The sequence below is a fragment of the Diceros bicornis genome, chromosome 7, assembly GCF_020826845.1.
Source record: "Diceros bicornis minor isolate mBicDic1 chromosome 7, mDicBic1.mat.cur, whole genome shotgun sequence".
NCBI lineage: Eukaryota > Metazoa > Chordata > Mammalia > Perissodactyla > Rhinocerotidae > Diceros > Diceros bicornis.
The window spans coordinates 31937595-31963083 of record NC_080746.1 but is presented as its reverse complement, the minus strand read 5'-3'; the positions used below and the strand labels follow the sequence as shown (position 1 = coordinate 31963083).

Below are 25489 nucleotides of genomic sequence, written 5' to 3'. Positions count from 1 at the left end.
CTTCTATTATAATATTTCATCTGACTGAATTAGTATTAAACGTACAAATCAATAGTTTATCTTGTGTGGCATAAAATAAAAATATGGTAAACCGGAGAGGCAGAGTTGAGGATTCTTATACAACCTAGATTTATGCCACAGATGAGAAAAAAGTTACACTAAATTTTTTTTGTCTTTGACTATTTGAAGATTGAGAAACTAGTTTTTTGTTTTTTTTTTTGATTGTTATTTCAACTTGGAATGTGACACTATGTTGTATCAAGTTTAATTTCTTTCAGGAAAATATAATCTTTTTTTCATTCTTTGGATCAAGAGCAATCCATGGAGGGAAGCCCTCAAAGTTAATGAAATTGAGATGATTTAACTTTTTACTTTTAAGTGCATCATACCAACTCTCCAAAGATAAACCCTAATTGCATTCATTGCTCATTTGTATTGATCCTGAGACGTATGATTGAGAATTCAGCCAGTTTCTTAAATGACACTGCAATGCTTCTTCTGTATTTTAGATTTCTAGAATCAGTTGAATCTGGATACTTTCAGATTTGTAGCCTACAGTAGCTCTTGGCTTTGCAGAGGTGATTCTGTCTTTGTATATCTCAAATATGAGAAGAGAATCTGACAAAAGGGTTTTTGCATCTCTTCAAAAAAGTTTTATGATCTCTGTATTTTTATATATTAAATCGTTTTTTTCCTATTCATTCTTTAGGCTGTGCAGCAGTGTTTATATTTACATACCTAAATTGAAATTTACTTGAATACCTCACATTTGCTCATTTTTATTGCTCTTAATAGTTGAACTCTGATCTTTTAAATGTTAATTTATTAGTTCTATTTCTTTAATATATTTCTCCTTCATTAAATAGGAATGGATTGTAATTGGGCAAGTTGATATGGAAGCTCTAGTGGAAAAGCATCTTTCTACTGTACATGATTGGGAGAAAAATTTTAAAGCACTGAAAATAAAAGGGAAAGAAGTAGAACGACTTCCAAGGTATTAGAAATTAAAGTAGTACTTATGTATCATAACAGTTTTTGCCATGGGATCATAAGAGTACTCTTCACTTAGTGGTACCAAAGTCAGGTCATCTTCTCACCTCCTCAAGAGCTCAGCCAGGACACCTGAGTATCATCTGAGTATGGCATTGCTGAGACTAAAAGAAGTTTCTCTTCTAGAAGTTCTGCTGGCTGAGACCTAGTTGGGTAGAATAGATAGGGGAAAGAAGCTTCTATCCAGATCTGGCATGAAGATCTAATATTTGATATGCATAGGCACAGTCTAAGAATGGTAAGAATCTACTGCTGAGAGCATACTAAAGGATATAAAGCTAATGACATTTGTCTCTGATTTTGTACTGCTCTGCTTCCTTTCAGAATGCCCTGGGAGGCACACAACATAGTGCTGCTTCTAGGTATTGCCCTAAATGTGAGGAGACCATCTGAGGGGAATCTCATAACCCAGCTGCTTGAGAGTATATCCCCCTCACTATCTGAAATTCATATCACTGGAACCACTCTTTGAAAAAAGCTCTATGAAAGGCTTGTTTAATTGTGCATATCACTTTTATTAATTCACTTGTTCATTCTTTCAATAAATATTTGATGAGAATTTATAACATGCAAAACCTTGTCCTGTGGGAGTACAACGATGAAGAAGACAGAGTACCTGCAAGCAAGTCACTTGCTTTCTGGTAGTGCAATAAGACAAGTATAATTGATGATTAAGTCAAGTACACACAGGGGTTAAGAGAGTGGGCTCTGGAGTTAGATGGCTCTTAGCAGCTGCTTGACTTTGACAGTCACTTAGACCCCATGAACCTCCATTTCCTCAGCTTTAAAGATTTTATTTATTTATTTTTTCCCCCAAAGCCCCAGTAGATAGTTGTATGTCATAGCTGCACATCCCTCTAGTTGCTGTATGTGGGACGCGTCCTCAGCATGGCCGGAGAAGCGGTGCGTCGGTGCACGCCCGGGATCCGAACCTGGGCCGCCAGCAGCGGAGCGCGTGCACTTAACCGCTAAGCCACCGGGCCGGCCCTCCTCAGCTTTAAAATAGTTAAAACTATAGTATTCATCTCTTAGTGTTTCGAGGATTAAGGGATAATTTGTGTATAAATTACTGGTACAGAGTAAGTTCTCAAAAAATATTAGTTGTTATTATTAATGCAGAGAGAATAGTCTTTATTCCATATTAGAGATTGAACTAAAGGCTATGGAGATTTACAGGATGATGACATCCCATCCGTTTGGGGCAAAATCAGGGAAAGCTTTGGCAAGATAGAAACACTTGAATAGAATTTTGACGAGTAGAAATGAGAATTGGAGGCTAAAGCAGAGCCTCTTAGGAGAGAGATTTATGTGCTGAAAATAAGAAGTTGGTTAATCAAGAATTTGATTAGAGTTAATGTTTTATTAGTGACTAGAGGAGATGTTCCTGGAAAGGAGTAGATAAAGTACAGATTTGGGAGAGCCTTACATTCTAAAACAGGGAATTTGGATTTTATTCACGTTAGGATGGTTAGCTATTGAAGGCTTCTAAACAGAAGTGTGTCAGTACCAAAGCTATACATTAGGAATGTTAATCTGGAAATAATGAATTGTTTAGTGGGAGAAAGATATCCTGGAGGAAGAGAGGTTAGTCTGTCATCATCCCGAAGACCAGTAATAAGTAGTTGAATTAAGTTGTTGGTACTCAAAATGGGGGCGGGGGGAGGAAATATTATGGAGTATTAAGAGGTCTTATTATTGGAGGAAAATGAGGGGTGAGGAATAGAGAAGAGACAAATGACTTGAGGGTTGGAGCTTAAATGATTGGGATAATGATAGTGCCGTTAATATTGGTTTGAAGTAAGGAAAAGATAGTGCTTTTGTAATATTTTGATATGAGGTTTCTCTTCTCATTTAGATATTGTCTTTGATCCTAATCTTACCCATCTTATTTGACCTTATGCTGTCACCTGACTGCTCAAGGATCTCTACTGCTACCACTACTATTTATTTGACCCTTACTGTGGACAGTTTTCCTATTTATGCTTCCCTGCCAAAGCTAAACAAAACAGAAAGAATGCATGTCTCACATTCCATTTTCCGTTTTGCTATTTCTTGCTAATAGATTAACATGTATTCACCTAAGGTAATATACACATACATACACAGATATTTATTTTATGGATACTTTTTGGAAATATACTGTAAGAGTAGAAAAACCATATTCTAAGGATGTGTTTCAGATACTGTCGTAAGGATATAATTTTTGGGTAGGCTGTCTATGGCCATCCTGTTTTGTCTATGGCTGAATGGAGCCTTAGTTGCATGTTATCAATATTTTCAAGTGAAAGGTGAAAGTTAGTCTTCTCTACAGTATTCTGTAGTCAGTGAGTACAACTCTGCTGTAATCATATCACTTTATGTTAATTCATCAGCAAAATATGGTATAATGTAATTTTTTAGGTTTACCAAATTATGTCTCTTCATGTATCAAGTATTAGAAATCTTGACACTTTGTGTGTCAGGATTTCAAAAATCATATAACTTCATATATCAGGCAAATTGGCTCTTATATGTTTTGGTGGTTAAGAACTGGCTTTAAACCTCTACAGTTAGTGAGTGAGAATAAATAAATAGGGCCGGCCCCGTGGCTTGGTGGTTAAGTGCGCACGCTCCGATGCTGGTGGCCCGGATTCGGATCCCGGGCGCGCACCGAGGCACCACTTCTCCGTCCATCCTGGGGCCGAGTCCCACATACAGCAACTAGAAGGATGTGCAGCTATGACATACAACTATATACTGGGGCTTTGGGGGGAAAAATAAATAAATAAAATCTTTAAAAAAAAAAAAAAGAATAAATAAAGCCTTAAGAGAAAAATTATATTTTTATAATAAAACTGAGTATTGAACACATATAGCTTGCTTTCTAAGAGTATCACCTGGTTTTATGCCTTAAAAAGGGCAAATAGGTTTCTAAATAATCTTTGTGACCAAAATTTCCAGACTTTTTTTTTTTAATTTTGTATAATTTAAGATAAATATGAGATTTTCCTCAGATGAACGAGTCTGGTTCAACCTCTGTTTGCTTAGAACATTACACTTTGCATTTAAGGGTACCATGCAAAGAATTAGTGTTCTTAAAAATAATGCCTTTCTTCTGATTATTAAAATACTGTATTCATTTTATAAATTTTTTAAAGTATAGAAAAGTACCATGACAATTGCTGTTAATAGTTGATGTTTTGGACATATACTTACAAAATTTGGATTGTACTGTATCCTTTTTTTATTCAACACTATTTCATTAGTATTTCGCCATGTTATTACTTAGACCTCAAAAATGTGATTTTTAATTGTATGGATATAAAATAATTTATTTTGCCATTCCTGCATCTAGCTTGTTTCTCATTTTTCACTACTATAATTAATACTTTGGTGAAGATACTTGTATATAAAAATTTTTTAAGGCTGGCCAAGTGGCATAGTGGTTAAGTTCACGCACTCTGCTTTGTTGGCCTATGGTTTGCAGGTGCAGACCTACACACTGCTTATCAAACCATTCTGTGGCAGGCGTCCCACATATAAAGTAGAGGAAGATGGGCACGGGTGTTAGCCCAGGGCTAATCTTCCTCAGCAAGAAGAGGAGGATTAACAACAGATGTTAGTTCAGGGCTAATCTTCTTCACCAAAAAAAAAGAAAAAATTTTAAGGTAAATTCTAAAGGTGAAGTTATTAAGACAAAAGATATGCCTGTTTTAAAATTGATATATATTGCTACATTGCTCTTCACAAAAGTTGCATTATTTTGTACTCTCACCAACAATTCTGAGAGTTCTCTGTTTCCCAACACAATTGAAGATATGAATTAACAATTCATTACATTTTTGTCAATTTCATAGGTATAAAATGGTATCTTATTGTTTTATTGTCTTAGTGCCTTAATAATCCGTATTCACTTTCTGTCTTTATTTTCTTTCCCTTCTCGTTGTTGTTTGCACTTTGACTGCAGGATAGTGAATTCATTTTATAAATGTTTAAATAAGTATATTACATGCTGTGACAGTAAAGTTTGTAAATATATTTATGTTGATGCTTTAGTAATTCATAATGTGCTGCTTTTTTTAAACTGATACATTCGATGATTAAAAACTATAGTATTAACAAAAACATTGTTTAATGAAAAACTTCATAATAGTGCATATAAGGCATTTTTGCTAAATCTAAATGTGCTTAAAGATAACATTAATACTTTTGAGTTACTTTTTAAAATGTAAACACAAAATCATAATATTAGAATGAGACTCTTTTCCTCTAATTAGTTTTTTTCATGTCAAAATATGTCCATTGGCATTTTTCAGTGCTGTCAAGGTAGATTGTTTAAATATTAATTGTAACCCTGTGAAGACTGTGATTGATGATCTCATCCAGAAGTTATTTGACATGCTTGTTCTTTCTTTGAGGAAGTCCATCCAGGGTAAAGACACATTTTCATTTTTATTTTTACTTAATTTTATATATAAAGGCATGTGCTTTGATAGTTATGAAATGTGAATCCCAATGAGGAGTAAAATCAAAACTTATCTAGAAAGTATTATGAAATAAAATGTGCTTAAAATGATAATTTTAATAAAGTAGGCAAGTCCATGTTCAACTCCTAAGAGGTCTAAAAATTGAAGGGATTTTTATTATTTGCAGTCTGAGCTACTGTCAGTTTGTTGCATATGTTACTGAGAAAGGTAGGTAATTCTGGTATAATGTATTTCTCCTTATCTCTTCAGACGACTACTATTTTCCAAAATACCACACTGTTTCTTTTTTCCTTTAAATTGAGATGGATATAATAATAGCATATTATTTTAAAGACTGAGAAGTTCCCAATTTTGAGTCAAGTTTACTAAGAATGAGTACATTTTAACTTTATACTCAAAATTTTAGTGCAGTGTGAAACAGCTAAACTTTCATGAGAAGTTTCTTTGCTTATTCCACATTTTGAAATTCTGTTGTATGAAAGCAAGTAATAATTTAGGATTTAACATATTTCATGTAGTGATTACTTCTAACACTCCTTGATTTAGAAATTATGTAGTTGAATATTTTTGGTGGTAATAATAACATTTCTTATATTTCACTGTTACCTATTCAGCTCATTTACATGAAATTGATACATTTGTTACTGAGGCTATGGAAGTCTTAACAATTATACCCCAGTCTGTGGAAGAGATAGCTGATGCTAATTTACAGTATAGTAAGCTACAAGAACGGAAACCAGAGGTGAGAATCACAAAGTAAAGTTATTTCTTTTTAATGTACTGGAGATGTTTAAATTAGGCAATTTTATGTAACTATTTAGAAGTATCATATAACTTCAATATTATAATGAAGTCCATATAATCTGGTCCAATTGGTTAGCTAATGATTGGACTCATGATGTTATGTTGGTTTAATGAAACAGTAAAAATAATGCTTATTATTGTTTTCAGAAGTATTTTCAGTCTGGTTTATGACGTGGTGTAGTAGAATAAGACTGAATTTAAATAATTCATGCTGTTACTTCTGAGGTTGTACTTCTGAGGTTGTAATTTTAGGATGCTAAAATATGAAGTTAGAGCTGAATTAAGAATACACACACACACACACACACACACACACAGACACACACTCACACACACTCACGTTTGATGGAGGCGCTCATAATTAGAGACAAAGATGAAAGAGTGGTAAAGATTCCTAAAAACAGTATCCAGAAGGCTAGAGCCCAGAATAAGCAAGCCAAAATTTTATAAAACATATTGTGGATGATTTTAGTTATGTTTAGAGGAAGAAGCAGAAATAATCCAAATCAGAATGCAAACTTTTGTATTTCTACTATGTGATAGACTTAAAATTATTGAGAGTTAAACATGAGTGAAATAATATACCTTCATGGTGGAAGGAATTACAGACTTTTTATATGGTAGGCTTGAAGGTATAAAGAGGGTTTAAAGGCAAATAAAATAAGGTATTTGTCTAGTAGAAGGAAGCAACTAAAGAAGGAAGGGCATTTTTGAGCTGTGGCGGTTAGCTAAAGCACAGAGGCATTCATTCATTTATTTATGTGAAAGATATTTATAGATCACCTGATATATTCTGGGCATTGTGCCAGGAATTGGAGTTGCAGCTGCGAATGTGCTCTGTTCTCGTAGAATGCATTCGTGTGCCTGTGTGTGTGTGAGTGTGAGAGTGAGAGAGAGAGAGAGAGAAAGTAAGAGGAGCAAGAGGAGCTAGAGAAGTGAGACAACAGCATGCTCAAGTGCGCTATGTTACTTAGGGTGGGTAATCATGGGAGACCTCAGAGAGTTGGCATATGAACTGAGACATGAAAGATAAGGAGCCAACCATTCTGAGATTTGGGGGAGATCATTCTAAGCAGAATGAACAGCAAATACAAAGATCTTAAGGTAGAGGAGGAGCTTGGTATGTTCAAGGAAGAGAGATGTGAATATTGTCAAGAAAGTTATCAAGAAAGCCATAGTATTCAAGGAAGAAAATGGTATGAGGTGAAATTGGAGACATAGGCAAGGGCCAGATTATGAAGATGCTTTTAGACAATCATAAGGAGTTGGGAGATTTTTTTCTCAGTGTAATATATAAATTCCTTAGAGGGATTTAAGCAGGCGAGTGACACAATGTGGTTTATGTTTTGAAGTGATTACTCACGCTGCTCTGTAGAGAGTGGATTGGAGTGAGACAAAAGTAGCAGAGAGTCCGGTTAGTAGGATATTGCAGTTGGTAGACAAGAGATGATAGAAGCTTGTACCATGTAGTAGCAGAGGAGATGAACAGAACTAGAGAAATTTACAGATTTTAACGTTAGAACCAAGGAGATCTTCTGATGCGTTAGGTAGAGGGGTTTAGAGAAAGAGAAATAACCATATCTCCTAGGTTTTTGGCTTGAGCAGCTTGGAGGCTAATGGTACCGTTTACTGAGGTGAGGATGACTGGAGGAGGAAGGTGTTTGGAGATTGGCAGTGGTGGGGATTGATATGTCAGGTAGAAGTTGAATGAGGAATATGGAATTTAAAGTAAAGGTAAAGATTAGAGATATAAATTTGGAAGTCATCTTTATATCCACGATATTTAAAGCCATGGGAGTGGACTAAACTGTCTGGTTGATAGCAAACTGTAGAAGGTATAGGACCAGGTAGGAGCAGTCCAAAATTTAAGAGATCAAGCCTAGGAGGAGGCAGCAAAAGAAATTGAGAATGAAGTGGGAAGAAAGACATGAAGTATATCATCACAAAAACCAAGAAAAGAGATATAGATGGTGTATGCTGGGAACAACATGTGAGGCAGGAAGTGGCAAGAGATGGTATAAAGAGCTAGGCAGAATCTAGGTCATGTGAGCCATGTTAAGGTTCTTAGGCTTGATTCTGTGGACACTGGGGAGTTGTTGCTGGGTTTTAGCAGCAAGATATAGAATTGTGTTCTGATATGTCTCTCTCTGTTGGTTTGTGGATTTGAAGGAGTAGGAATGGAGGCAAGTAGTCTAGGAAACTGTTATAATATCTTTATAGGTTAACCTAAGTCTGTTCTCCTGTAGGAAATTAGAATCCTACTCTACTTTTGCTCTTTTCTTACTGATTTTCCTAGTACAACATGGCTTCTTTGTCCATTGGTTTTCTGTTTCTCAGATGGAACTGATTCTGTCCAGGGATTGCAGAAGTTGGTCATTGAGATAAATTTGAATTTTTTTTTGTCTATTGTGTATGCACAGTGGTTTTAAAAAATCTTTCTGTGGATTTATCGCTTTGTTGAATAGTAAGAGTACAGGTGTTAATCTATAGGTCACTGTTGTTTTACAGTGCTTTAAAAGGCTTAGAAGCAGTTCAAGCAGTTTAGCACCTATTCACCTACACCCAGATGTTTAACAAACTGCTGACTGTACATGACTCAGGGTATTTAAGTAGAAACTGAATGCAAGAGCTTGATTTTACTTCTTTAGTTGTCTAAGTTCCTTTTTTTATGATTTTCCCTTCTGCATTAAGTAGGATAATTTATTGAATTTAGGCTCTTAGATGATCACTAATCTTAGTTCTTTTAGAAGCCTCTTTAGTATTTTCTTATGTGTGGAACATTTATAAAAAGAACTTTACTTTGAACAGCTAGAGTATTGTCTTTATGGATTCTTGGTTTCATTCAGTCTCATGTTACCACTTTTATTGTCCTTTTCAACTTCTGCTGTTAGAGTGCCTTAGCTCAGTTTGTGTATAATAATAAATAAGCATTAGAAAATTTGTATCCAGGAATTAACAAATTATTTAAAAGTAAAAATCTTGATTTTTAAAACAAATCATGAAACAAAAATTAAAAGAAATGGAATCTTAAGAAATTTTATAAAATAGGTTATTTTTCACATTATTTTTTTTAACCTTTAGATTTTGCCCTTATTTCAAGAAGCTGAAGGTAAAAATAGACTTTTACGAACTGTGGCAGGTGGAGGTTTAGAAACAATTAGTAATCTGAAAGCTAAGTGGGATAAATTTGAGTTGATGATGGAAAGTCACCAGCTTATGATTAAAGATCAGGTAAGAACCTTTTAGTCATTTTGTTAAAATGAAAACTTCATTTTTTCTCACTTAAGATTTCTTGTTTATCTTTATTCCGTTATAGCTCAGGTTTATAAGAATTTTATATTGCTGATGAATTTGACCTCAGTACTTCTATATAGTAAAACATTTTAGGGCCAGCCCCAGTGGCCTGGTGGTTAAGTTTGGTGCACTCCACTTGGGCGGCCTGGGTTTGGTTCCCTGGGCGCGGACCTACACTACTGGTTGGTGGCCACGCTGTGGTGGTGGCCCATATACAAAATAGAGGAAGATTTGGGGCTGGCCCAGTGGCATAGCAGTTAAGTGCACGCGTTACGCTGAGGCAGCCTGGTGTTTGGATCCCGGGTGCGGACCGACGCACCGCTTGTCAAGCCGTGCTGTGGCAGCGTCCCATGTAAAGTGGAGGAAGATGGGCACAGATGCTAGCCCAGGGCTGATCTTCCTCACAAAGAAAAACAAAAGGGGGAAAAAAAATAGAGGAAGATTTGCAACAGATCTTAGCTCAGGTTGATTCTTCCTCAGCAAAAAAAAAAAAAAAAGAAACACTGAAAATAATGTTACATACGTTATTTTTGGGGTTTTTTTTTTTTGATAATTTTTTTTTTGTGTGTGAGGAAGATCGGCCCTGAGCTAACATCTGTCAATCCTCCTCTTTTTGCTGAGGAAGACTGGCCCTGGGCTAGCATCCGTGCCCATCTTCCCCCACTTTATATGGGATGCCACCACAGCACGACTTGACAAGTGGTGCGTTGGTGCGTGCCAGGATCCAAACCGGTGAACCCCAGGGCCGCTGCAGCAGAGTGCCTGCACTTAACCGCTTGAGCCACCTGGTCGGCCCCTTCAGTGTTTCTTATGAATGAGTTTGTTTACTGACTATGTATGGTGTCTTTTAAGGATACAACCTGGAAGTTGCACATATCTATTGCACTTGTGTCCCATTGACCAGAACTTAGTCTTATGGCTTTCAGCTGCATGGGAGACTGGGGAATGCCCTCCTTAAAATTAAGCAATTGTATACTCAGGTAGAACGACTGCCAGTCGTGGAACAGATGTTTTTTTTCCACATCAACTTTGTGGATAGTTGTGGTGGGTGCTGTTAATCACATGAATGACTTCTTGATGATGTTTGTGGATTATCTCGTTATTGTAAATTTATGGTCTAATTTTATGTTTTTGAATTATTTTATTGCTCTGGAAATCAATAATTAAAAACAATCTTGAAAAGTTAGTATTGATATTTTTTCACTTTTAAGTAGAAAATGTTGGAAATAAAAATGTGAAAATAAAGTGAGATTTTACTCTGAATTAAATTATATAAACTTTATTGACTTCCAGATTGAAGTGATGAAAGGAAATGTGAAATCACGTCTTCAGATTTATTATCAAGAATTGGAAAAATTTAAAGCTCGTTGGGACCAATTAAAGCCTGGTGATGATGTTATTGAAACTGGCCAGCAAAATACCCTTGATAAAAGTGCAAAGTCAATAAAAGAGAAAAAAATTGAGTTTGATGATCTTGAAGTCATAAGAAAAAAGCTGGTGTATGTTTTTTCTTTAAAACTGGTAGTGTTCATTTTGAAAAAAAATGTTTTGTATTCATGTACTAAGTTAGTAATTTTCTAATATCTGTTATCTTAATGTCTTCTCTTATGAACTTAATGCTTTAAAAATACCAATAATAAATGGTCATCCTACTGTTTTCTTAGGAGTTGTGGTAAGATTATATAAGGATATTAAGAAAAAAGCAAATTTCTGGTTAGGCCTAGAAATAGAATAGAAAATTAAATTTACTGAAAAGTTAAATTAGGAAGTTGGAATACTTGCTTTCTGTGATCTCATTGTATTTAAAAATGGAATATATAAAATTAATGGAAAATTACTGTCAGAGCCTCTGAGAAAAAAATGAACTTAGCAAAATAATAAAAAAGGTTTCAAAAAAATTTGTTGTTTTATGTTATAATGATGCAAAGTATTAAAATTGAGCATTGTTTTAGGTTTGGTCTGTTTAGGTAGATGCAGCCATAAAGTAATTGTCTACATAGGTGAGTGGAAGTTTCTGTACCACAGTTATTAAATGGCATTACACTAGTTCCTTGAAAGATATCTTGTATTCTAGAAGCTAACTCTTTCAACTGAGAATATTATCTTCTCAGATTAATCCATAAATTTATACAATTCTGAATATTTATATATATTATATGATATATAGTATACATAAAATATATTTATATATTACCAGCTCTACTTTGACCCCTTTGTAAAAAATGCATATTAATGAATTTAAAAGAACCCGTACCTAAGTAAAGTAAAATTCTCATGTAAAGTAGGATAGTCCCCGCTGTGTACCTCCGCTATCAAATACACATACACACACACACACACACACACACACACACACACACACACACAGAATGCAGTTAAGTAACATTGATGTTTCACAGTTTTTCTTTTTTTTAAAATCTAAGGATTTTTCACTATTTTTTTCTATAGTGATGATTGCCATCATTTTGGACTAGAAGAGCCCAACTTCTCTTTGGCATATAGCATCTCGAAAGATATTGAGAGCTGTGCACAAATTTGGGCCCTTTATGAAGAATTTCAGCAAGGATTTCAGGAAATGGCCAATGAAGATTGGATTACTTTTAGGTCTGATTCATAAACAATATTTGGATTCTTATAGTTTGGTAGTATTTTTTGGAATGTAAGTTTTAAGGTATGTTTCTGGTATTTTGCAGGACTAAGACATATCTGTTTGAGGAATTTTTGATGAATTGGCATGACAGGTTAAGGAAGATTGAAGAACATTCAGTAATGACAGTGAAATTACAATCAGAAGTTGACAGATATAAAGTAAGATAGTTTTTCTTATTCTACTGTTTAAAAATGATGTTTGGAGCTTTCATGTATCTTTTTATTATGTAGTGACTGAACTATAATTTTAGTTTATGTGTTTTTTAATGATTCCATTACATGAAAAAAATAGAAAATGTAGAATAAACCATAGAAATTATTGATGTGTTTTAGTACCAATTTGAAAGAAGTTATAAGTAAGCAATTTATGGTTAAAGTTACAAATTGGAGTATTTATACATCCTAGTGCAATTTAGGATGTGGGTCATTTTACGTATTTAGGATATAGGTCGTATCCTCAAATCATAAAAATAGGAATATTTTAGGTCATGTTTTAAAATGTCTTAAGCTACAAAGGGAAATTTGCATGTATCCACAGCAATGTTTAATAAAAAGTTTTATACAATTCTGTTTAAGGATTTGACTTCAAAATTGTCAATTAAGATAATGAAGTAATTACAATTTTTATAACTATAGTAATTAGAATTTTTACTTTATCATAAAAGTAAATAATAATTTGCATTTTGCTAATATATGTATATGTGTGTACATATATCTTTTTTTCTTCTTTTTTAACAGACCACAATTCCTGTCTTGAAATATGTGAGAGGGGAACATCTTTCTCCAGATCACTGGCTTGACCTTTTTCGTCTACTTGGCCTTCCTAGGGGGACTAGTCTAGAGAAATTATTGTTTGGTGATCTGCTTAGAGTAGCTGATACAATTGTTGCCAAAGCTTCAGACCTTAAAGTAAGTATCACTTTTATAAATATCTCATAAATCTGACCTTTGTTAACATATGATTTTGTCTCGTATTTTATGTAAATAAAATGGCAGGTTAAAGTTTTTTCTTCCCTTAAAGTGACAATGTTCTGTTATTCCATTATTCTTTCATTAGTAATACATCTGCATCTGGGAATATGACACAATGTAAACCCCTTCCTTGAGAGAGAGAAAAAATATGAAATAAAAAAATGTCTTGCTTTAAGAAAGGAGTCAGCTTTAATCAAAAAGCAAACAAATAAAAATCATTTTACATAAAATGCATTTAAAATTATGGGGTATATTATAAACAGAAGCTAAGGGATAGAAAAATCCAGAGAGCTAAACTAAGAACTGATTTGCTAATCAGGTTTAGGAAAGGTCTCAAGTAAGATTAAAACTTACACACTTCTATCATAAGTGGCAGACTTTCTATGTTGTGTTCTGCCTATCAGTGTAAAAATAAAAGGACTCCTGATGTCGAATTGTTCTATTTCCTATCTAATATGTATACTCTTATGTTTGTTGATAATCCTGTAGCATATTTAGATAATCATAAGGTTATAAAGCATGACTGCTGTAGGAGGTAACTCTGGTTGACTGTTAGTCACTTTAGATGAATCAGAACTTACATTTAAGTTACAATAAAATTTTTGTGGTCTGCAAAGTCTTAAATAAGCCAGGCTATTTTTGTGTTTTCTGACGGATGCTTGAATTTTCTGTTTTTCTCTTTTAGAAGTAAAAAGCATAAGGCAAAACTTTGTGTTTACTTTGACCGTGTGGACCTGCATACTTAGTATCTGATATCCCTTTGATACATTAGCCAGTAATTATCTTGGGTTGCATGTAAAATATATCCACTTACTTTATTTTTTTTTGCTTTATGGTGAAAAGCCAAATAAAAATATACTTTCTTGTAAAATGGATATCTTATAATTTATATGATAATTAATGTTAAAATAATAAATATGGATGTTTTGTTTTAAATAGGATTTAAATAGTCGGGCACAAGGTGAAGTTACAATCAGAGAAGCTTTACGTGAACTTGATCTTTGGGGAGTTGGAGCAGTATTTACATTGATTGATTATGAAGACAGCCAAAGTCGAACTATCAAGCTGATTAAAGACTGGAAAGATATAGTAAATCAAGTTGGAGATAATAGATGCCTTCTTCAATCCTTAAAGGATTCTCCTTATTATAAAGGATTTGAAGATAAAGTGTCAATTTGGGAAAGAAAACTTGCAGAGTTAGATGAGTACCTACAGAATTTAAACCATATTCAGAGAAAGTGGGTGTATTTGGAACCCATTTTTGGCCGTGGAGCATTGCCAAAAGAACAGACACGCTTCAACAGAGTTGATGAAGATTTTAGGTCAGTAGAACGATGTAAAACATATACACCTGGCAGTTTTTTATTCATATTGTGAGGTGCTTAATACAACCTAATTATTTGTCATTAGTTTCATTTATGTCTTCAACCTCTTTCTCTACTGGATCCTTCTGAGAAGCTGTTTTCTCTCATTCAGCCATTTACTTTCTGAACCATTTTGGTCTGGTTTGTGTCTCACCATTCTACCTAATATTAATACTATAGTATAATAGTAATAATTATATTACTATTATATGCCTAATATTTCCTAAAGTTACCAGTTACTATTATATGCCTAATATTTCCTAAAGTTACCAGTTCTGTTGTAAGTTCAATGGGCATTTTTCATTCCTCATTTTGCTTTCTCTCTGACTAGTATTTAATCGAGTTGAACATTCCTTCTTTCTTGGAAAGTCTCTACCCTTGGTTTCTTTGATGCTTTCTTCTGGTTTTCTGCCTTTCTCTCTGGGTCTATTCCTAGCCCTTAGCCCTCTCTAAACATTCAGATGTAGACATTCTCTAGGTTTCATCCTTAGGTTCTTTTCTCACTCTCTTTAGGTGATCTTAACCACTCTCAGCATCAATTCTCTTCTATTTGCTGAGGGTTCTTCAACTTATATATGGAGCCCATATTTCTCATTTGAGCTCAAAATGTACTAAACATTCTGAAGATGTCAAAACTAAATTCATGAGTTTATCCCAATCCCTCTCCCACAAATCTTTTCATATAATGGATATCATTGACCTTCCCCTCCACTTCCAAATCCATTCAATTACCAAATTTTGTTGACTCTAACCTACTTTAATCTATTTTAATATATCCTTTATACCTCTATTTCTTTCGTTTTATTCTAAAGTACTTTCGTCATCACTCACTTGAACTACTGCCTAATCTTCGGACTTATTCTTGTCTTCTCCAGTAAGTTTTTTACAGAACAGCTAGGGTAATATTTTAAAAATGAAGTTTTATCACTCCTTTCCTTTATTTATTTATTTATTTTTTGCTGAGGAAGAGTAGTTCTGAGCTAACATCTGTTGCCAATCTTCCTCATTTTTTGCTTAAGGAAGATTAGCCCTGAGCTGACATCTGTGCCAATCTGATGAGTGGTATAGGTCTGTGCCCTGGATCCGAACCCGTGAACTTGGGCCGCTGAAACGGAACATGCCAAACTTAACTGCTACGCCATGGGGCCAGCCCCTTTCCTTTATTCTTTTAAGTAAAACTTTAAAATGTTTTCGCATTGCTCTAAGGATAAAATGTGATCTGCTCCTTGCTCATTTCTCAACCTTTTCTTGTGCTACTCTCCTCTTTTGCTTTAGTGATTCTCCCCTTAAATTTCTCAAGCATACCAAGCTCTTTCCCAGGATCTTTGCTAGAAACTATTTCCCTCCCACTCACTGATTTTTTTCTTTTTATTCATCATTCACATCTCAGCTTAAATTACTTCCTCAAAGAAGTCATAGGTTAGAGGTTGCCCTGTTGGTCACTTTAACAATACCTGGTACTTTTCCTTCTTAGCATTTATCATAATTTTATTTAAATATTTTGAGAAATTATTTAATATCTTTCTCTGTCACTAGATTGTTATCTCTATGAGGTAGGGCTTAATATTTGTTTAGTGGATGAATGAAATAAGAGAATTTGCAATATGGGAGGTTAAAAATGGTAATGGGCTATTACTAATTTTTAGTGTTACTTATTGGAAGCCTAATGATGTATTTCTATTATAATGGTGTTACCTTTAGTTTGTATTAAGCAGGTGAAAAAAATAAATGTCTCGATATCTCTCTTTCAGCTAAAAACTTGTAAAATAGATGTGAAAATAACTTTTTTTTCTTCTGTAGATCAATAATGACTGACATCAAGAAAGACAATAGAGTCACAAGGTTAACTACTCATGCAGGAATCAGAAATTCTCTACTAACAATACTTGATCAGCTTCAAAGATGTCAGAAATCATTAAATGAATTTCTAGAGGCATGTTTTTTTAAAAAATCTTTATATAATAAATTATAAAATACTTTAATATCTTAATTATTTGAAAAGAGAAGCCTATTATTTTTGTTTTAATTTTTATTAGGAAAAACGCTCGGCATTCCCAAGATTTTATTTTATTGGTGATGATGACTTATTAGAAGTACTGGGCCAGTCTACTAACCCATCAGTGATTCAGTCTCACCTTAAGAAGCTGTTTGCTGGTAAGATTCAACATTTATTCAACAGATATTTATTGAGTTTCAGCTCTCTGCCAGGCATAACGTTAGGTTCTTAAGTAGACTATTGAATAAAATACAGGTCATACACTCAAAAAACTTATACTTTAGTAGGAGAGACAAGCTAGTAAGTTGACAAAAATAATATATGACAATTCCTATGATTGACATAAGTATATGGTGTTACAGCTGCATCTATGAAGGCATTTGGCTCAGTTTTGGGGCATCATGAAGGTGACATCTGAGGTGAGATTTGAAGAAGATATAGGTCTTAGCTAGAATAAAGATGGAGGGGCCAAGGGAATAGGCTCTGCAGAGGCCGGGAAGTGAAGGAGAGCATGCCCCTTCATTATTGAGTTTAAGGTCTTCTAAAAGACATCCAGGTGGAGCTACTCAATAGGCAATTATAGTCAATAGAGAGACCTAGGATGGAAATGTAAAATTGGGAGTCATCTGTGTATAAATAATAATTAAGCTGTGGGAATAGGTGAGATTACCTGGTGAAAAGTGTAGAGTAATAGTGCTGATACTTCAGTGTTGTTGAATCACTTTAGTTGGGTAATTGCATATAGAATTGGTTTGCTACAAAAATAGTGATGACTGTTATTTTCTCACAATATTTCCTTTGTTGGAAAAGAGCTACATTATTCAAATTAACTTTAAGAGGTAAAAAATTTTCTTCACTTCACTTGTAATTAGGGATCAGCAAACTATAGGTCCACGGGCCAATTCTGGCTCACTGCCTGTTGTTTTTTTAAATAAAGTTTTATTAGAACACAGCCATGCCCATTGTTGTCTATGGCTCCTTTCATGCTACTAGCACAGAGTTGGGTAGTTGACACAGAGACGGTATGGCCTGTGAAAAGTAAAATATTTAATCTCTGGTGCTTTACATAAGTATTTGCTAACCATTGTATATCTGAAGCTAGGGTGCTTATAAGTATCTGTAACTGATCTGGGCTGTGGGAGGTAGTGGAAAGAGCTCTTGAAATCAGAAAGCTTGCATTCAAGCTCTACCTCTACTATTTATTGGTCAGTTATTAATTTACCTCAGTGAAATTTAGTTTCCTTTAAATTGGAAACAATAACTTATAGGGTTTTTCTGAAGATCAAAATTAGGTAATGTGTTGAAGTTTTTTTTTGTATACTATAAAATGATGTGCAAATTTGAAGGAAGGGAAGTCCTATTTGCCCCTCTCCTTTCCTCTTATTTTTTTGTCTCATACGTAAGTGGAATCATCAGTACGTATACTTAAGCACTCATTTGTGTTTGGTTTTTTCGCTCGTCATAATGTTTTCAAGATACCCACAACTATATTTTATTTCTTTCTATTGCCAAATAGTATTCCATTATTTGAATATATCACAGTTTATCCATTCATCTGTTGATGGGCATGTGGGTTGTTTCCAGTTTTTGGTTATGAAAAGCTGTTCTGTTACATTCCATAATAGAATTAATATAATTCGATTATGTTATATATTATGGGGTATGTATTATACATTATGTGGTAACTATATATCATGTCTAATAATTGTCTTTAATCCTTTTGCATTTAAATTGTTGTTTTTTTGTTTATTTTGGTGAGGGAAATCGGCCATGAGCTAACATCTGTTGCCAATCCTCCTCTTTTTGCTGAGGAAGATTAGCCCTGAGCTAACGTCTGTGCCCACTTCCTCTATTTTGTATACGGGATGCCATCACAGCGTGGCTTGATGAGCGGTGCATAGGTCCATGCCCGGGATCCAAAACTGAGAACCCCAGGCTGCCAAGGTGGAACACGCAAAGTTAACCACTACGCCACCGGGCCAGCCCCTAACTTGTTGCTTTTATATTATAGGTATTAACAGTGTGTGCTTTGATGAGGAATCAAAACATATAACTGCAATGAAATCTTTAGAGGGAGAAGTTGTACCTTTTAAAAATAAAGTTCTTCTATCAGACAATGTAGAGGTAAGTAATTCTTTTTCAAGTATGAAAATAAAAAGAATTAACTATGTGAACTTTGTATCAAAAATAATTTAGTAAATTTGTAGGGTAAAGTTGGTTAATTTAGGCCTTTTAGGAAACTCATATCTTAAAAAAGTGATTTGTTTTGTTAGGTTCAGAATGATTGATATTAAGGAGAATATGAATTTTTAGTCTTTGGAAGGCAGCATGTAATTATGAAAAGAGCCTTTGCTTTGGAGTCAAAAAGACTTGGATATTTATTTTAGCTCCACAACTTATTAACTCTGTGACTCAGAATCTCAATTTTCTTGTCTGTAAAATGGGAATCTTACTATCTGTTGCAAAGACTTTCTAATGAAAATTAAATGAGATAACTGGCTTTAAGTACTATATAGTTTTTGGAACATAAGGACTCATAAGTTTTAGTTCTTTTTTCTCTTTAAAACATCAGCTATATAAGATAATTTAGGTGAACAAGTAAGCTTGAAACTAGTGCATTTATGGAACAACTATTGATTAATTGGTTCTACAGGACTGGAAGTAAACTATCAAAGGCGTATTCCAACAACTAAAAATCAAACAGCGATAGGTTGCATCACATTGAATTATAATTTTCAAGTTCCAGAATTATCTTCCAATTGGAAGTCAGGGCCCATGCCTTATCATGCATGTATCTGTACAGTTTAGCTAAATGTCTATTCCTGGTTAGGCCTCAACATTTTATTGGATGTTAAGTACATAAATCAGGAGATTGGAAGCATAGGTTTGTTAAGTAGCTCCCATGTTTGGTGAAGTTTTGTTGTTTTTGTTTTCCTTTCTTGTAGTTTTGTTGGGACCAGATGAAGAGAGAGAGGAAGAGATGAATTTTTAGCAGCTAGGCTAGAACAGGTTTGCCAGCAAGAGAAAGCTGGAACTCTGGAAGCTCTTGTAAGGATTAGCAGAGTAGATATCTCTGTTGCCTTGCACTGAGAGGTTCTCACTCTTTAGCGCAGTGGCTTTTGAGCTGGGCTAAGATTCATGCTATTTTTAATACTAAAAAGTGTGCTAAAAAAAAACGCTAAAACTTAGAGTTTAAGTAATGATGAAAAGCTATTTAAGATTGTAGTTTTTCTCCTTATATTTTATTACAAATGATACAGTCTTTATAGTTAAGTAGTGATTCATAAATATTCATTGCTATTTTTATCAGTTATAATTATTATTTTAACTTTAGTTAACTTTTATTATTTTATCTATAATTGAGTGGAAAAATGTATTGTTTTGACCTTGAAACAAAGTTAGTTTTGTTTGAAGAAGCAGCTTAACTCCCCAAATAATATAGTTCACCCTAATGAAGCAATCCTTTCCTATGACTGTAGCTGTCTGAATATGAGATAACCAGAATAGCATCACTAGCCAGGGGACTTAGCTAGTCACTTTGACTCTGACTTATAGGTCCAACTATCTAGTTTGATTTGTCATAATGATCAAGTGAATGGGTTATTTTTAAAATGTTCATACTATATTGGTTTGTATAGTTGACAATAATGATAGCTAACCAAAAATTTGAGTTTTCACACTTACCATTATCCCAAAAGGTGAAAAAATTGTTTTTTTCAAATTATTTAAATTATTTATTAATAAAATAAATAATTACATGCCATATAACACATTTTGGGAGTGTGAGAGTCAATAAGAAATTAAAATCCCCCCTGCTGAAATCAAAGAATAGGCTCAGTCAATAAATTGTATATTTGTTTTATGACTTGTATATATTATTTTCTGATTTTATTTTCAGACTTGGTTAAATGATTTAGCCTTGGAAATGAAGCAAACTTTGAAACAGTTGTTGACAGAATGTGTTACTACTGGACGAAGTTCTCAAGGTGCAATTGACCCCTCCTTGTTCCCTTCACAGGTAAGGGAGCTTATGTGTGCAATATGGGTAGGCATGGTGTCATGGGAAGAGCCCTCACCTGGAGGTCAGGAAGCTCAGACAACTGGCATCTTTGTTCTCCTTTATCTAACAGTTAACATTGACAAATTGCTTAACTTTTGAGTCAGTTCCCTCAACTATAAAATGTGAGGGAGGAACTGTATGATAGTGAAGTTCTCTTCTAGCTCCATTAGTTTGCTGTAATTCAGGTGCTTTCAAGCAGAAGGCATGCTGAGTTCTAAGCTACCCAGGCCAGTGGGGGGATGGAATGGGGAGGGAGAATCAGTCATGTAGTAGCTTCCTGGTTCCAGATGATTAGTCCATCATTGATGGAGAGGCACAGGATCTATAACACTGTCCCCCACCCCTCCCGTGGAATCATGTAAGAGGCTAGAGCTGGCAGGAGTTTAGTAGGGTGTTAGTGTAGGTCTATAATATAGTCACAGCACTCAACTAGAATGTTGGCAGGGAAGCTGAGAGCTGAGTTGCATGATGGGCGTAGAGATTGCTGCAGTTCGGTGTTCATAGGAACTCACCCCTGAAGCACTGGATAATAGATATGTATCTTACCATACTTATTCCAGGCTCTATCAAAGTGTAGCACTAAGACTTGTGTTAAATATCCTGCCTTGTTCAGGGTTGTTTATTGCTTGTCGAAACTAGCACTACAGGTGTAGGACATCAGGAACTTTAGTTCTTAGGGACCGTGAAAGGCAGGCGTTGAGATGTTCTGTTATTTCTCACAGGAAAATCTACCCAACTGCTCAAAGTTATTTGCTTTTCAGATTAAAACATTTAGTAGCTATTGGAACAGATTTTTATGTTGGTTCTTTTAAAGCATGAGAAGTTAAATAGGAAGCTTGGAACATTTTAAATTCTTAGCCATTTTATCATTCATGTTATTTGCTTCTTTTAGCATTTTGAGTCAAACTAAAATATGTTTAAAAAAATCTTAAGTTCTTAGAGAAAAATAAAAGTAATCATCAATGAATAATAATGCCATTGCAAAGTCAGAGTTAAGCTGCTTTATTACCTCTAGAAATGTTTCTTAGTATTTTGTCAACTTCCAGGTAGGATTTAAATTGACTTAAAGTAAAAGACACAGTATTAAAAAATCTACAAACGGAAGAAGTGCATAATAATTGGATTGGGGAAATGACAGCTGTATCAGGAGATGTACTGGGAGATACAGGCTAAAGAAAGTTGCTGGATTTGAGCTTGAAACTTACCTCTGGACTCTTGAGCAGTCAAGTAAAAATGTGAATACTAAAAATGTAAATAGTTCATTATCTCTGTAAAAATGTAATCTACTAAAAACATGAATAGTTCGTTATCTACCAAAACAAAGAATTCCAGTTTATTAGCAGTTACTGCTAAGAAAAATTTATCTCAAGAGCATTTCTGTAAGGGAATTGAATAGTATAACTGGTTACATGAATGTCTGGTACAGGTTATTACATATTGTTAATTCAGTTCTCTGAAGGCATTTTGTAAGGACCTGAAATAATGTAGAGAGGGCACTTTCTGCTCTGGGAAGGAGGCAGCGTAGTAAAGTGGAAAGAGTCTGACAGATCTTGGTTCAAATCCTGTCTTTGCCAGTTATACTCAGAGTGATTCTTTTTGACAGTTAAGAGTGTCCCTTTGGCATAATAACACCTCCATTTCCAACTCATTTTGAAGGTTAAATCATATAATGTTTGCAGAGCATCTTTAGTGACGGTTACGTTTTAGGTAATTAATAATGTTAGTGCCTGTCCAGATATCTTAATGGTAGTGTGACTTGAGAATTAGCCAAGACTGTATCATTTCTGTTAGCCTCTCACAGAAATTATATAGTAGATTGTTAAAAATTGAGATTATTGATGTACATTTATAATACAGAAATTTAGTAGTATTGCCTGAAAGGAAATCCACGCATATGAGTATTAGTTTGGAGGTGGCAAGTGAACATTTTCATATGAAAATGAAAGAGCAAAGTCTTTTCTCATAAAACAGATTTGGATCTGCTTAAATGCTTCATCATATACCTGATTAAAGAGGATGGTGAGTTTTGTACTACAGAGTATGGGAGATGATTTTGTCCTGGAAAGAATTACTAATTGGATTTCTCTTCCCTTAAAGAAGCTTAATATGATATTTATACAATGTTTATGTTAGAGCAATATAGCGACTGAGCCTGTTATGTTAAGTTATAAAATGTATATATAGATAACTAAATTAGTTAATCTGATAAATAGAGACATTTAATGATATTCCTCTGAATGCTAAAAGGTATATATCGGAAAAAACAATCTATTCAATAGTAATTGGTCAGTATGTTTAGTGTTTTTATATGATGATGGATCATGTCTTTAGTTTAAAGGAGGATATTGGTTTTCCTTGCTCACCTAAGAACTGTATCAAACTATTTTAATATAAGTTTTCAAAGGCTGGTGTTTAAATGGATAATTTGCTTTATCAGTAGCCTTGCTGTATTGGTGCTATGACAGAAAGCCACTCAAGCAGTGTTAACATTTCATGTTTTATGTCACTATAAAGATATCTGTCTTGACCTATAGCTAGTTTCTGTTTATGAGTATTAGATTGAAAGATTAAGACAGATCTTAATTTAAGATAAATTTGGAATTTTGAAATTGTAGACTTCGTAGTATACTGAGGGATTATTTTGGAATGCTAGAAGATTACCCTTTTATTAAATAAGATGCATCATACTCTGATATCTTTGCCTCCTACTGGTTGAAAAGAAGCCATTTATGAGGAGAGTCAGGGGAAAAAAGTACAAAGGCCCTTAGGTTACAATAAGCTTGCTGGGTTCTAAGACCAGAAAATAGCCCTATAGGAGAATAGTGTGAGATGAGCTCTGAAAAGTGAACTTGGACTGCATCACACGCTTTTTCTATTAATGTATTCCTGTATTAATATTTGAGGTGCCAGTGAGACATTCAGGTAGAGAGATCCACTATACAATTGGAAATTTGGAAAAAGGTGTCTTTCCTTAAATTTATAAAATATTTCTAAGTAAATTCACCTTTTAAAAATAATTATTTTCTTTATTCATTAGATATTATGCTTGGCGGAGCAGATTAAATTCACTGAAGATGTAGAAAATGCTATCAAAGATCATAGTCTTCATCAGATTGAAACACAACTGGTGAATAAATTAGAGCACTATACTAACATTGATACAAGTTCTGAGGATCCAGGGAATATTGGTATGGAAAAATGTTCCATTTTCTGCCTATTTTTGGGTTATTTGAACATTTTTTTTGATATTCTATCTTAATTTATCCATTGTGATTTTGACTGTATATCTATGTATCTGTTTAATCAATTATCTATCTATTTTGGAGGTTATGTTAAGAATTACAGTATACATACTTAACTTTTATACTGTACATAGAATCAATAATTTACTACTTTTAATGGAATATAGAAACCTTACCACCATATAGGTTTATCTTCCCCTTTTTTATGTTGTAGTTGTTTTATATATTACATCTACATACACTGAAAACTCCATGAGATTATAATTTTTGCCTTTAACCGTCAAACATATTTTAAAGGACTCAAGAAGAATAGTCTGTTATATTTACCTAGATAACTTATGATTTCTTGTCCTTCCTTCAAGTTTCCTTCTGGTATCATTTTCCTTCTGTTTGAAGAACTTCTTTTAGTTTTTTTTAAGAGCAGGTTTGCTGACTATGAATTGTTGTAGGTTTTCTTCATTTGAGAATGTCTTTATTTCACCTTTATTGTCTTTTCTTATGTGAATTGAGATTTTTTTGGTTCTTTGCATGTTAAATGATTTTGGATTGTATCCTGGACATTTTGAATATTGCCTTATGAGAGTCCGGGTCTTGTTTAAATCCTCTGGATAATGTTAATATTTTTCTGTTAGCAATTGATCTTGTTGAGTTCAGGCCACAATTTCTGCCAGCCTTCTGTGGGTTGTGGTTCCAATGTCACTTCTGTTTGTCAAGTCTTGGCAATACCATTCAGATATATCCCACGTGTGTCCCACCTAGTGGCCAGTTCTCAGAGTCCCTGGTTTGATGTTCAGGATGAGATCTGCACAGCTGGGGGTGAGCCCAGGAGTTCATAAACAAGTTTATAGGGTCATTTTTCTGATCTCCTCCCTCTCCATGAGCTTCCCAATATTTGTGGTTCTCTTGGGCTCCTGTTTTGGTCCTCTTGCCAGAAATCTGGAGTTTCATGCACTCTACTCTCCTGCAAAGTTTCTGTGACTGTGCCCATGTCGTGGGCCGATTGATGGGAGAACAGAGAGAAAAAGAGCAATTGAGATTGTCCTACTCTCTTAGGATCACAGCTCCTATGATTTCAAAGGAAAGTTCTCCTTCCTCAGAGTTGTAGGCATTTCTGGTTCTCAGCTGCCAGTGCTGTAGCTACCAGGAGACTCCTTTTCTGCTTTTCAAGCTTGAGATAGAGGCCTTCTCTGGGAACCCTCTCTGTCTACACCATTCTGGGTTTCTGGCTGCGTTGAGTCCAGTCCTAGGAATACCAGAGAGGAAAAAAAAGAAAAAGGTAAATTAACCACTGGTTTGGTGGCACTTCTAATTCTGATCTTCTCCAATTTGCCTAATACTCTTTACTTTTCAGAGTCCTAAATAGCAGTTCAATGCATGTTGTCCATATTTTATACCTGCATTCAGAGGGAGAGACCGATTGGAGTGCGTTTACTTATTTGCGTAAGGAACTGAAACCCCTCTCCTGTTGAATTTTGATGCCTTAGTTTTCACACGCAAAATTCTTATTTCTTACCAGTGAATTTGACATTTTTTTGACTTGCGTGATTTATATTACTGTACCATTCAAATGTATCATGAAATTACCATTCAAA

General features: G+C 34.4%; 1 protein-coding gene across 1 annotated transcript in view; it reads left to right on the top strand.

Annotated features, from left to right (window-relative positions):
- Positions 1–25489, top strand: part of DYNC2H1 (dynein cytoplasmic 2 heavy chain 1) — a 292655-nt gene that overhangs the window by 25195 nt on the left and 241971 nt on the right. The window contains exons 18-31 of the mRNA XM_058545326.1: positions 867–994; positions 5346–5461; positions 6131–6258; positions 9402–9551; positions 10908–11113; positions 12063–12218; positions 12308–12422; positions 13002–13172; positions 14175–14557; positions 16400–16532; positions 16636–16753; positions 18607–18719; positions 20494–20613; positions 23693–23843. Coding sequence (XP_058401309.1) covers positions 867–994; positions 5346–5461; positions 6131–6258; positions 9402–9551; positions 10908–11113; positions 12063–12218; positions 12308–12422; positions 13002–13172; positions 14175–14557; positions 16400–16532; positions 16636–16753; positions 18607–18719; positions 20494–20613; positions 23693–23843 — 2188 coding nt within the window. The remainder of the gene's footprint in view (positions 1–866; positions 995–5345; positions 5462–6130; positions 6259–9401; positions 9552–10907; positions 11114–12062; positions 12219–12307; positions 12423–13001; positions 13173–14174; positions 14558–16399; positions 16533–16635; positions 16754–18606; positions 18720–20493; positions 20614–23692; positions 23844–25489) is intronic.